General features: G+C 35.0%; 1 protein-coding gene across 2 annotated transcripts in view; it reads right to left on the bottom strand.

The window, feature by feature from the left end:
• Positions 1-4,699: 4,699 nt before the first annotated feature.
• Positions 4,700-14,971, bottom strand: part of Map3k2 (mitogen-activated protein kinase kinase kinase 2) — a 72,960-nt gene continuing 62,688 nt past the window's right edge. For both annotated transcript variants that reach the window (XM_042685094.1, XM_042685093.1), the window contains exon 17: positions 4,700-13,700. In XM_042685094.1, coding sequence (XP_042541028.1) covers positions 13,475-13,700 — 226 coding nt within the window. In that variant the 3' untranslated portion in view covers positions 4,700-13,474. The remainder of the gene's footprint in view (positions 13,701-14,971) is intronic.

Raw genomic sequence — 14,971 nt, 5'->3', positions numbered from 1 at the left:
TTTTTTCTTTTTAGTACTGTGGTTTGACCTCAGAGCCTTACATTTGCTAGACAAGTATTCTACCATATGTGCCACACCTCCAGCCCATTTGTTTTACTTTTTAGATATGAGTTTACATTTAGGCCAGGCTGGCCTCAGACCAGGTCTTCTTACCTACACCTGTAAAGCTAGAATTACAGACTACTATGCCTAGCTTGTTGAGATGAGGTCTTCAACTTTTGGAGTGACTAGACTTTCTAGAACCATGATTTTCCCTGCTCTGACTCCTGAATATTACAGAAATGTACCCACATTCAGCACTGTGCTCATTTCTATGAATAGTCGTTTTTTATAAACATGAAGTTATTACTTGGACATTTGATTTTATTACCTTTGAAATTTTGTTCACTCATTAATATTTAAAATTAATATTTAATAATGTTCCATTGTATGACAATGTCATAATTTACTTAGTTGAATCCTAGTTTGGAAGCATTTGTACAGTTCTGGTTTATCCAGTTGTAAGTATCTGTCTGATGAATTGGATAAAAATCTTTACAAATTAAATTGTTTTAAGGCAAATCCTAGGAAATGGAAATATTGAGTTTAAACATAAGGCCTTTTCCTAAACTCTTGCCAAAAACCTGATTAATCTGGAAGAACTGATGAGGAAGGATGGATAACACTTTTATGATTAAAAGATTATTGTAGCCTGGCACAAGTAGCTCACGCCTGTAATCCTAGCTACTCAGGAGGCTGAGATCTGAGGACTGTGATTCAAAACCAGCCCTAGCAGGAAAGTCCATGACACCCGTATCTCCAATAAACTACTCAGAAAAAGTCAGAAGTGGTTCTATGGCTCAAGTGATAGAGCACTAAGCCTTGAGAAAAGAAGCTCAGAGACTGCTCCCAGGCCCAGAGTTCAAGGACCAGAAAAAAACATATTGTACACTAAGCAAAAACACTTACATTTATCGTAAGTTTTATATATGCAAAAATACTATCTACTCATAATACCATCATTCAGAGAATCAACCTTTCAATATTTTGTCCAGTTTAAAAAACAAAAGGATCATTTGTACATCTTACATAATTTATTTTCTTTCAGTTAATAATATTGGTTGAATACAACTTCTTTAACCAATTACTGTGATGGTTAATTTTATGTATCAGGTTGGTCAGGCTATCGTGTAAAGGTTTTTCTTAAATAGGATTGACATTTACAATAAACTGAAAGCAGATTATTTTCAGTGATATCAATGAGCCTCATCCAATCAGTTCAAGGATTTAAGAGCAAAAAGAGTTTCCCAGTGACTACGGAATTCTGTCTCTAGGCTACAACACATAAGGCCTGCCTCGTTTCCATCTTTCAACTTTTTTATTTTTATTCTTTGCCAGTCCTGGGGCTTGAATTCAGGGCCTAAGTTCTGTTCCTGATCCTCTCTGTGCTCAAGGCTAGTGCTCTAACCACCTGAGCCACAGCGCCAATTCTGGCCTTTTCTGGTTATGTGGTACTGAGAAATTGAACCCAGGGATTCAAGCATGCTAGGCAAGCACTCTACCACTAAGCCACATTCCCAGCCCCAAGAATGCAACTCTTGCCTGATTTCCTGACTTGCTAGCTCCCACGATTGTGTGGATCACTTTTTTCAAGTGTCTTGCTTCCTTTCTCATTGTAGATGTCTATTTCTTGTTGATTTATTTTGAAAACCCTGAGTATTCAGATAGTACAGGAAAATATGGTGCTGTTGCTAGAAATACCTAAAAATGTTGAAGGAGTTTGGAATTGAGTATAGAGAAGAGGCTGAATTTTGAAGGGATAGGATTGTTGCCTGTATCAATTATTAAGTAGAAATATATAATTCAATATGATTGGAGTGCTTCAGATGGAAATGAGGCATCTGTTCTTATTAGAAAGGGTTTTTGTGTTTTTTTTGAACTGTAAAATAGTAGACAACATGCCTGAAATTGCAGGGTTTTTTCTCCCCCCAGTCCTGGGCTTGATGAAGTCAGGGCTGTCCCTCAGCTTTTTACTCAAGGCTAGAACTCTACCAGTTGAGCCACAGAGCCACTTCTGGCCTTTTGTGTTTATGTAGTACTGAGGATTCCAACTTAGGCCTTCATGCATACTAGGTAAGCACTCTACCACTAAGCCACATTGCCAACCTGAATTTGTCTTTTTAAGTACAGTTCTACACACACACACACACACACACATGCACACAATTTTTTTTTTTTAAGCAGCAACAAATATTACAGGGTGAACTGTGTTCCACTGAGTAGAAAGTATAAATTGTAAGTGATCAACTTGGATCTTTTTTCGGGAGGGTGGGTTCTGGGGCTTGAAATCAGAGCCTAGGGACTTGAGTTGCGCTTTTGTACTCAAAACTACTGCACTACCACTTGAGCCACAGTTCCCCTTCCAACTTTTTGGTGGCTAAATGGAGGTAAGAATTTCATGACCTTTCCTGCCTGAGCTGGCTTTGAACCGCAATTCTCAGATCCCAGCCTCCTGAGTAGCTAGGATAATAGGCGTGAGCCACCTGTACCCTGCTAAATTGAATATTTTGAATATTTGAATATTTTACTAAAGAAATTTCTATTCACAAATTTAAATATGAGAAATATATACACAAAAGTTGTTAAGCAAAAAGAACTTGAAAATTTGGGTGCTTCTGAGCATATTCATATTGTAAAAAGAAGGAAGAATACTGGGGAGAAAACACTAAAGATATGTATCACTGGAAAGCCAATTATAACAGGCAATCAACTATCTCTAGAACTTGGGCAGTTTAGAATGAAGGGGTAAGAAGTGATAAAATGAAGGAACACCATAGGGCTTCTGAGATTCTACAGGCAGGCTCTATAGCTGTAAATACGTCATCCTTCAAGTCTTGAGCACAAAGAAGCTCAGGGACAGCGCCTAGGCCCTGAGTTCAAGCCCCACCACCACTACCACCAACAACAAAAGGATCTGAAGAAGATGCTCTCATTGGGTTCTTATACCATCACCCCAGTTCCATGCCACATGACCGGTAGGCCCAGCAAGCTCTGTGGACAGAACTTTGAGACAATGATGACTATTCCCAAGCCTTAAAAATCCAGCCCAATTTGCCCTGCTACATTTCAGGCTTGGTTAGGATAACCAAGTATTTTTCCTTCCTGTATCTCGACCCTTATCCGGATACTTCAAGAATGGGAATGCCTATCCTCTTCTGTCTCACCATTGTTAATTTCGAAGTAATTTGTTGTTTCACAGGTCAAGGGTAATAAAGGTTAGACTTGACATGGTTTCTGTGGATGCTGAGACAGAGTGAATCTACTTTGCATGTGAGAAGGGTATCAAGAACTAGAGAGCAGATTGGGTTTTCATGTGTGAACTCTCCATAAAAAAGATATTTGGAGGCTGGGAAGATGGCTCAGTGGTAGAGTGCTTGCCTTGCATGCATGAGGCCCTGGGTTCGATTCCCCAGCACCACATAAGCAAAAAAAAGAAAAAGAAAAAAAGCCAGAAGTGGCGCTATAGCTCAAGTGGTAGAATGCTAGCCTTGAGCTGAAGAGCTGAGGAATAGCGCCCAGGCCCAGAGTTCAGGGCCCACAACCGGACCCAAAAAAAACCAAAACAAAAGATATTTAGATGTCAGTGGCTCACACCTATAATCCTAGCTACTCAGGAGGCTGAGATTTGAAGATCGTGGCTCAAAACCAGTCTGTGAGACTCTCCTTTCCAAAGCTGGCTGTGGAGTTGTGGCTAGGTGCCAGCCTTAAAATGAAAAAGCTAAAGGAGTGTCCAGGCCCAGAACACACACACACACACACAAACACACACACACACACACACACCTCTCAAAGTCCTAACCATTTGTGTCTCCGAATGACACACACACACACACCTCAAAGTCCTAACCACTTGTGCCTCCGAATGTCACACACACACACACTCACACACACACCTCAAAGTCCTAATCACTTGTGCCTCCAAATGTGACCTTAAAAGGCTATCAAGTTAAAGTAAAGACACGAGGGTAGGCTTTAATTCAATGACTGATGTCCTTATAAACCAGAGAAACACATACCAAGCAACAGAAGCAGGTAGAGGGGTATAACCATGTGAAGATGGGAACAAATGCTGGAATGATAATGCTTTAAGCCGATGCCTTGATTCCAGATTTTAGAGACTTTAGAACTGTAAGACAGCAAATTTCTGTTGTTAAAGTAACAAACCTAGTTTGTGTTTTCTTATGACAGCCCCATTGTCCATTGTTGCACATTTAGATTTTTAATTTGAGGCATGTATGTCTGTATGGATAGATACAAAGATATAGATAAATGCTCAAAATCATTTCCACAAGATCTATTCCTAGATTATAAAATTTTCTGGATAAGAGGATGTACTAGATTCCTAGGCTTCTGGCTTGCACTGAGTCATTCATATTCTATGAAAGCTACAATACTGGATGGAAGACCATTTCTTACACTTCGTAGTAGTCAGTAAACTTTGTATTCCCTTTTAATCATTGCTAAGTTCAATTTGGGTAGTCATGCCTAGACAAAAAGAGGAACAAGTTGAGTGGAAATTACAGGGTTAGATACCAAAAAAATTCAGTTTAGTTTCAACATTTTTAGGTTAGTCTGTGTTTGGATTCCCTGAAAGTGACCAATTTAAGCAAGAGAAAATATTTGTGAACACACTATCCAAGAACATAATTGGACAAACCAATAACAGTGGAAATAAATATTAGCTTTATTAACACTCAAAGTGCCATTCATTTATATCCATTCCATAGTCCAGAAGGTTACTTAAGTATGCCTTTGCACCACAATCTTTTCAAAAAATGAACATGTAAGAAAAAGCAATTTTCGTTTTACTACTTATTGCAGGCCTTCATGCATGATAGTCTAAACAAAAGACATGTGCCAACAATATACAAATTTCCATAGAAACAAATCGTTGGTCACTAACAAAATATAAACCTGGTTTCTTTTATATTAGATTTTTTAAAAAGCTATTTACCAAGAAAAAAAAGCAAGTAGATACACAGAAATTATAAAACTCAGGAATTCTATACATCTTTACAAGCACAATTTTGAAGGAACAATACAAACTCAAAATGTGCATGAAATGTGGCACATCTCACATTATATCTGGATTCTGGTTATTTTCCAATCACATGGGTTCCTTTGAACATAATAAGCACAGTGACATTCAACTGCATCAGTGGACTTTATTCCGAATACAAGTAATTTTATGTGGTACTGCATATTAAAAACAAACTTTTAAAAAATACAATAACATTGTCAAATTGGAAAACGAATTTCCAATTCTTTTTCTGCCAGTTACTTAAAACATACACTACAGTGTAAAAATTAAAGTTATAACAATATATATTTGGATATTTCTAACCCAATTTTATAGTCAGTTACAGAGAATCATAATATGTCAATGTATTGTTTATAAATCCAGTCTAGCCTTGCTAAGGGATAAGCAAAAAGATAAATCTTCTGGAGTAGGATAAATGTTTATAGGTCAGGCCTACAGCAACTGGAGATATAACAATTTTTGACATCTCTTCAAACCAATTTAGTTTCTGACATTTTTTCATAGCTCTGAGAATTCAAAGGCCATGTTAGTGGACACAGTATATGTTTGCTACTGCTTATTTTTTCTCTTATTTTTTTTCATAGAAGTGTCAAAGAGAGTTAAATGCTTTTTCTTGCAAGTATGTTCTAATTGAACTTTAAGTAAAATGTGTATTCAATCTGGAAATACAAATACATCTTGAATGGTTAAAAAAAATTAAAAAAATATTTTGATCAGCCAGCTGAAAATATATTCATATAGTAAATCATCTCTCAGAAAACCTTTATATATACGTAATTATCCTAACTAAATAGTACCCTTATAAAACAAGTTCATAAAAATGTAGAAATGAAATGAAGGTAAGAATTTTTTTGGGATATATACATCTACATACAGACATAAAAAGACATCTTCACACAAACACACATCCCCTGATACAGAGATACAAAGAATACTTTCAACTTAGTAATGGATTTTAGAATACAGTTAAAAAAAAAAGAAAGAAAGAAAGTAATGTTGAACTCCTGAGTTCTCTAACAAAGATAGAACCACAGACAGGTAGGTATACTCTGTAAAAGCAAGAGTCAGTTATGGCAGTGCAGTAACTGATGGACATATCTTGAAAATTCAAACTTAAGAGACACAGACAGTAGTTCAATGCACCCATTCATGAGCTCATACACTCAACAATTATTGGTCAGAGTATAAATCAGTGTACAAATAAAACACTTCTAAAAATGTGCAAAAAGTCAACCTTGATAGGAAACAAAATCTTTGTACATAATTACAAACTGCCCATTTAACTGAGATTAAAAACATTTACTGAGAGAAACCAATAGGTTAAATATAGAGAATTTAATGGCTACATTTAAAAAATGTACATTAAGTCAAAGGGTAAATTTACAAATTGATACTCATAATATGCAACAATTAAGTTTATTTTAAATTTATCCATTTACTTTTATTTACAGTGAATAAAAAGAACCATGTGAAATGTAAGAGATGTCACACATCAAAAGTATTTTTGGTAGTAACTCTTATATAATATTTCAGAATGCAGGGTAGCAAATTTTAAAACGAACAGTGATAGAAAAAAATGTAAACCTTTTACTTAAAATTGTATTAAAACAATTTATTGTGTTTAAATAAGTCCTCTTATCCCTAGATACTGTACTTTTTTAATTGAAAAGGGTATACTGCAAGGGTTTGGCCCACCTTCTTCTGACCCTAGCCATCCCAGCTCAAATGTTTCCACTAAGTCCTTTTCTCCTTATTCTAGGTAGAAGTCTTTGGAAAAATGAGAACATATAAATCCCTTTTAGAGTCTAAGTATCTAGAAGAGTTTAAGATGTAACTACTCATCTCTTCCCTCCATGTAATGCTAATGCTAAAATTATCACTAGTTACATTTGGTTTTAAAAACAAAGTTCTAAAAAAATATAAATAAGTCAACACAAAAGTGCTTTACAGGATAATCATAAACTTTCTCAACTGGCATTAGGAGGTTCAGAAATTCTTAACTAAAGACAAATTCTACGCATACATTAAAGAGCAGAAACTTCCCTATGCTCTGAATATCTATGGCACAAAGCAGACATCAGTCCATAACTTTTTTTCACAGAACTGCTGAAATGCCCCTCAAGTCAAACAAACACAAGCTCATAAATGTTAAGACACTAGGAAGAAAACACGCCACCAATCTGAGGCATCAGACAATACATATCTACATGCATCTATGGTGAAGTGACGCTAACAAGATTGGCACGCGTACACGCTAAAGTTTGTAGTCTATAAAGCTCCTAAATTGTTGGAGTAAATTCTGCATGTCTAAATGCAAACACTGAGCACCTGTCCTCTCCTTGAAGGAAAGACTGGGAGACAAATTCTACTAGTACCTGTTTTGTCATTTGTTATCTATTAGCTCACAAGTGGGCAGATGTAACAGGGAACTCATTTTGGCTATGTGTGCAGGGAATATAAAAGCTTTGGTTTAAAGTGATTCTGATAATACAGATTATGATGCAATTAAGACGTCATCAGGCAGAGGGACTGACTGAAAGGAGTCAGTGGTTTAATTCTTTTGATGTTATTAACAAAAATACCATATAACTTGACAATTAAAATGTACAAAAAACATGAAGAATTATATATGTGACTGTATAGAGATTACAGACAATTTATTTATCTTCCTTATTACAAGTATGATTCTTCCCTCACTTTCCTGAAGTCCAACCCTGATCACCCTTACTATCTCTGAGAAAAGACATTTCTGGGCTCTCAAGAGCTCCGTTACCATCTACAGCTCTGAAAGGTGAGAAGAGAAAGATACCTAGCCTCATACTTCCCAAACCTATTAGGGCATCTAGTCCAGACCATGGCAGAAGTCAAAGCAATGCCAAAGACAGCTATGAAGAAAGAGGGCTCCACAGCACACCTTTGCTAGCCAACCAAAGAAGACATATAAGATAATTTCTTTCCGAATACTTAGTAAGCTAAGAAAACTTGTCCAGATATCTGACAGAAATACTATTCCAAAAAGTTTATAAAGAACTACCTAAGATCAGTTACTTTCTATTTAGTACATGAAAGCTCATTATTCTACACATAAACACACAAATTGAGCTTTAGTCTATTTTTAACAACCAAGAACTTGGCAATTTATAATAAATACCTTTATTAGATAATCATTTGTACTAGCTAATTATGGAAAACCGACTTAAGAATGATTACTTTCATCCTATTGTCAGTAGGTCATACATTTTTGAGCTGTTCTTCCAAGAACAGAGACTGATCTAATTGAACATCCAAACTTTTCTTCCTTTTGTTCTTACCCACACCTACCCCAAATACCAACACACACACACACACACACACACACACACACACACACTCACTCACTTTATAGAAGAGTAAGCTACAGCATTAGCCAAAATGTTAAGGATTAAAATTTTAATAATTCTAAGGATTTGAATTAGCTATCTCCGGATTTCCTGCTTACAGCCCTACATCATTGCCTCATCAGCTGTAAATAATTTACATGACCAATTTAGGGCAAAAATCACCACTTCAGCTGGGCTATTGAAATCACAACTGAACCACAATATTACAAAGACCTTGGACAATGCCAATAAAAAATCAAGTCATCAATCCAGAAAATAACTTATCTCTTTAGAATGAGAATACCTCTTTCTATGCTTACTTTAGGGATTTATGTCTAGTAGAAACTACAGACTATCACAGACAACTGCTAATGTTTCCCTCCTAACACTTAAAAAAAAAAGGAGGTAGAAAAGGGTAGGAGGAAGTAAGCAGGCATTAAGGACCAATACATAGTCTAAGGCCAAATGACCTCTTGAAGTCTACTGATTTTGGAAAAATCTTCATTTTGTTGGGTAACTTGATTTAGTAATATAAAATAAAATTAAGGCATACAGAGAAAAAGGCACTACTAAAAATTAACAAACTGCTTTCCATTAACATTTAACCAATCTTAAAATTCAAGTGAATATGAACATTACAGTTTAACAAATGCCAAGCTTAATGATAAAAAACAATATGGTCTGTAGAGTTCAGTTTCAATCAAATATATTTCTATACTTTAAACCAAAAGAAAACATTTTTCTTCAAAAGAAAAAAAGTAACACTGTGTTATGGATAGATGCTTCCTATCTCTGGGACTTTTTGAGCAGAGGCTGCATTTTATGGTAAGATAGGATCCTGAGAGACAGGTCATCTGATCTGTAGTGGGGGGGGGGTCCCCTCCAACCTGGGGATACTTCTAATCTCTGTTATTAATGACTTTTCAGTGTATAACAGCCAATGATTACTCCAAACTGCTTTCTTACTTCAAAAAAATCTCTAATTCTTTTAAATATCAGTGCTGAACTCTGAGGGTATACTTTAAAATAACTCCATTTGCCCATGTTCCTCCTCCTAAACTGTGACCTCTTAAAGATGTTAATATACCATCTAATGTTGCAAGCTGCAATTACTGTATAAGGAAATGAAAATGATTCACACTTTTAAAAAAGATGAATAAATTTATATAGTTGATTGGCACCAGAGGATTTTAAATTGAGCTACTGGTTCCTAAAACTCAAATGAAATTGTTGGCACAAAACCCTGCCATGGCCAAAGAGTCTGCATCTGGCTTGGGTATCCTGAAGAACTATTCAGATTTGATTTGATTTTATGTTCTTAGTGATTTTACAAATTTTATAATATGCAAAGTATATTATAAACATCTAATAACTCCATCTCTGGAATACCTCAGACCTGCCCTGTGTCAGAATATAGTAGCAGAATGCTACTCTCAAGAAGCACTTTCACCTTTTTTTATGTGGTCTGTATTAGTAATAATAAGTCTCAAATAAAAACCAATTCAATTTATCTGATATCCAAGTTTCAGTTTCTCTATTATATTTCAGCATTTGCATTAATAGTCAATCTCAAACACATTATGTAAGGGTGCCTTTTAAAACTTCCTAAGGCAATAGTTTTAGTCATTTTTTAAGCTAGAGATGTTTGTAAATAAGCAAAAAATGCTGAAAAACTTCAAGTCAGTTCACTCTGAAAATTTCAAAGTCAGTGTACCTTTTTTCCCCCTGGTAGTCTCAGTGTACCTTTAAATATATATATATATTTTTTTTAGGGCTGAGACCAGGATTTGAATTCTGTACTTGATGTTTTCATTCACTGGGTAGCACTCTACCAACTGAGCCACACCTCTAACCTCAAACCTTTAAATATATTTTAAGGAATTACTAACTCATCAAAATTTCCATCTGTCATTGTAATATTTTTAGTCATTTCATTCAACTCACTTTTTTTGCAATGAGACAGATCTTATATTTGGTCCAATCCTAAGTCATGTGCCTGAATCGCTCAAGGCCTAAGTAGGAAGGTATTTCCTGAAAAGCACATAGAAGACTGCTAGTGAATCTTCTCCAGCACCAAAACATCTGCTACTGTCAAAGCAGAATGCATTTGAAAGGCACAAAGTCAGCAGTCTGGCCATTTTCCAGCCTTTGCAAAGAAACATTACAGTATAGAAGAATCAGTTTTACATTTAAAAAAAAAACAAAATACATTTAAAGTTACTTTCAAAGTTCAAATTTAGTTTTGTCGATACATACCATTATTAGAAAGAAGAAAACAATGGAGTGTAATATTTAATTTCTTCTGATAACAGTTTTTCTAAAGTCTCTTTTTAAAATGTACTTTTGGTCTTTTACTCTCCCTACCACAATTTCAAGTTTTTCTGTTCCAGGAGTTTTATATATATATATATATATACATATATATATATATATATATGTACTTTCATTGTAGTTTTTGGTACCTTTATAAGTTGTCTGAAATAAATTCACATCATATTCTATATAATATGCCTGTAAACTATTAGTCTATTTTAAGTCTTTACATAAAGAACATTATTTTCCCATAGCTAACAATTTTCTTATAAAGCAAAGGTATTTTGTAACAGTGTTAGTTTTTTTTCAGGTGCCATCATTTTCTATAGCATTTAGAAAAAGGAGACTGAAAAAAAGCCAACAATTCTGCTCTGAGTTTCCCAGATTTCTCTTTGAAGAACATTTGTCTCAGATTCTGTACTGCTGTTTATCCTGACCAAAAATGAGCCAAAGGGAATCAAAACCACATAATACAAAGAAATGAAGGAAAAATCCACTGGTCCAGATACCATGATCTTCCTCAAGTACAAAAGATGTCATCATTAATCAAAGATGAGAAAACTGTAATAAATCGACACGTGTGGAGACCATATTTCTAGCTAAGATTAGGCAGCTAGCTTATTTACCAAGGTTAGAGGCACCTAATTCTTTTTTTTTTTTTTTTTGCAAGCTACTTCCTTTGATTTTTCAGAGTGTAAGTGTTAATTTTGTGCTTTGACTTTCAGACCAGTTAATGGAATTTCAAATATTCTTGCAGGGAAATGACAGTTAGGAAGGAACTTGATGAATTAAACCAAGATCTGCCTAACTTCAAAGAATTGATAAATAAGCATACCTTGTGGCAGAAAGAACACCTCAGTTTTCTTAGGGATCCATGAAAGGCATCATATTGAAATCCTCTGGGAAGATGATTATTTCTAGACCTTTAAAAATGAAGTACTTAGCATTTGCTTTAATATGCTGAAAAATCTTCAAATGGCCAAGTAACTTATCCTCATCTTTTGTAGCAGCACAATTTCATTAGAGATCATGGGATCTTTCCCAGCTGTCTCTTTCCATTTAATATCCTTGTCCTCAGTGCATACTTTATACTGCAAGTACCCAGCAGTGTATTAACCTTCTTGCTGGTAGTAAACAATTTGTTTTGATAGGCGCTTTTTTTTGCCCATAATTATGAATAGACTTTTAAGGAAAGAATATACGCAGATACTGAGCTTTTTTAAAGGCTTGATATTCAAACTCATTTTGTTTCTAGAATGGAAGAGCTGATTTCGGTATAATCTATAGTAAGTAAGGAAGTGAATTCTATTTGCTGAGATCTTTCACCCCTAACTTAAAGTAGTGGTATTTCTTCTTATGAACCCTCATTTTATTGTACATATTTCTCTCTGATATTTGCATTTCTGCAAATACCTGATTTCAATTTATAACGTGGACTTGCATCTATATCAGGATTTCTCAGTCTAGGCACTTTTGACATTTGGGGCAGAAGAATTTGGGGATGCTATCCTGCGTATAATGGCATCTACTTTAGCAGCATCCTGGCCTCTACCACTAGATGCCAGTAGTATCTTCTCAATTGTGACACACAAAAAATGGCTCCAGGTATTGCCAAATAACAAAGGAAGTAAAATTACCCCAAGCCACTGACACCCTCGGTGCTTTACTGTTTTTCTGACACATTTCAGTATTCTCTGATCCTGAGAACAAAGGTTTTATCTCAAGACACTGGTTTTAACATAAGGATACTTAAGGCTGAACTTTTAGTTTCTAAAGACCATTACCTACAGGAAATCAGTGACTGGAAATAAGAAGACCATATACATGATTTTTATTATTTCTCAATTCCTTAATTTTGGGACTTCCCCTCAAGAACATAGTTTAACATATACTAAATACTTGGTTCTGTCATTTATCATTTCTATTTACTTGGCAAATGTGGTAACTGTTCATATATTTAATGAAAACAATCTTTTAGTTGGTTATACTCAATGACTTCCCCTATCTGTTTACAAATAAAGTATTATTGTCTTGGTATTTTTTAGCAGAAAGCTAGCCCTCAAAGTCTAAAGATTCCAGTAACATGGATCTATTATAGTGTATTTGCTTATTATACTGGTTGACAAATTAACATACTTCTTAGAGATTCATATCTTCTATCAAGATTCCTACTGAGCAAAAAGCTTGGTAGACAGAGGTTAGGATCTAAAGAATACAGATGTAAGAAAAAAACCTGTATTCTTTAAGTTGAGTACCTACCCTAACTCAAATTTAGGGTTCAAACCTACAAATGAGGATCTACTTTAAATTATCACTAAAAACTACAAATTGTACATTATTTTCTTATCCTTGTTGACCATTTCTCCTTGTCACCACCAATAGAATAAGTGATGCATGGAAAGACTACCAACTATATACTCCAAATGATTTGTTTATTCTAAAAAGAGTGAATATGTACTAAAGTGCTTTGTCTTTTTGAACCACATCAGTACATTATAAAAATTAAAAGCTTCAAGTTCTTCTAAGGAGAAAAAAGATTAAATATAAAATTTAGATTACTATTATTATTAAACAAATTTAACCAATAATCAAGAGAAATACTTTCCCTCTTGTCTTCCCTCCCCCCCATCTCTCTCTCTTTTTTTTAATGAAAGAAAAGTGCAGTCAGAGAGAAGGTGAACAAACAGGATGGGAACTGGGTACAGGCACAGCAGGCTGGTTGCTAGTGATAATGCACAAACATGTGCCGCAGAAGTTCATCAGCTGATGGTCTCAGTTTGGCCTCTACAAAAATCCTTTTGAGGAAGTCTCGAGTATAGTCTGAGACATGAGGTGGCAACTTTGGGTTTGTTGGCTGAGTGGCAATCTTAAAGATGGCAGCCATTGCTTCAAATTCAGCCCAAGGTGGCTTTTCAGTTAGCATTTCTACCACAGTACATGCTACACTCCTAAAAAAGAAACAAATAATACATTACATAAGCGGTAACAATGAGAAAAGAAAGCTGGTTGACCAGAAAAATGAGAAATAAGAATAAAGTCCACATACATTTATATGACTTGATTTAAAGTTTAAACTTTTGGAGCTAGGAATGTGGTTTAGTAGTACAGTGCTTGCCTAACATGCATGTAGCCCTGGGTTTGATTCCTCAGTACTACATAAACAGAAAGCCAGAAATAGTACTGTGGTTCAAATGATAGAGTGCTAGTCTTGAGCAAAAGAAGCTCAGGGACAGTGCCCAGGCCCTTAGTTCAAACCCCAGGACTGGGACCCCCCCCCAAAAAAAATTAAAGCTTTTTTAAGTGGTTACCAGTTTTTTAAGGTTGTAATTGCAGAAACTGTAATTGAAATATGTATTATCAGTAGCTGGTCATGGTGGCATGCAAATAGAATCTCAGTCCTAAGAAGGCTGAAGAAGGAGGTTCTTGAGATTGAGGCTAAACAGTGTGATCCAAGTCAGCTAGAAAAGACAGACTAGGTCTACAAACTAAAATTTAAATTTAAAAAAATCGACAAAGGGCTGGAGGTATATACCTCAGTGGTATACCTAGCATGGCTCTTACCTAGCATGTGTTAGATAACACAGGGTTCCATTCCTAGTGTCCCTCCCAAATTCAGTAAAACATACAATTATCATCACAACAAAAATAGACAAAGAAATTACTCATACTTTTAATACAATTTTCTAACCTCATAAAAAATACAGTATTAGAAACTATTTGCCTTCAGGTACCTAAAATACCTATTAAAATTTCCCCTGGGTAGGAAGTAGGAAACAGTCATTTTATAACCTATCTTAGAACTATTAAGCAATTAATCATTAAATAAATTTAAGATACTTGACAGTGAAGATTACTTTTAAGTTTTTAGGATAAGACAGTTTTCTTATGCATAAGACAAAATTCTTCTTGAAAAAGAGAAAATAGATTCAAAGACAAAGTATTTCATTAATTATAAGCTCCAACAAGCCATAATAAAAATGGTTGTTAAATTTGAGGAGATGGGTGGACTTAGGAGAGATGGGGAGAATGAGGGAAAGGATGATAATGATGAAGATGTATTATATTCATAAACCAACATGCAAAATTGAAAGCCCTTTGTAAAACTACTAAAAGATAATAAAAAGAATATAATAAGAATAAAGAACAACGTGAAAAGAAAATGCTGATATTTACAATTTGTACTTTTTACTTCCAAAGTATAAAAGATAATTTAAAATCT

This window comes from Dipodomys spectabilis, unplaced genomic scaffold (assembly GCF_019054845.1).
Source record: "Dipodomys spectabilis isolate Male_0828 unplaced genomic scaffold, ASM1905484v1 ptg000094l, whole genome shotgun sequence".
NCBI classification, from domain to species: Eukaryota; Metazoa; Chordata; class Mammalia; order Rodentia; family Heteromyidae; genus Dipodomys; species Dipodomys spectabilis.
Note: the sequence above shows the minus strand (reverse complement) of the source record. Positions and strands in the feature narration are given on the sequence as shown.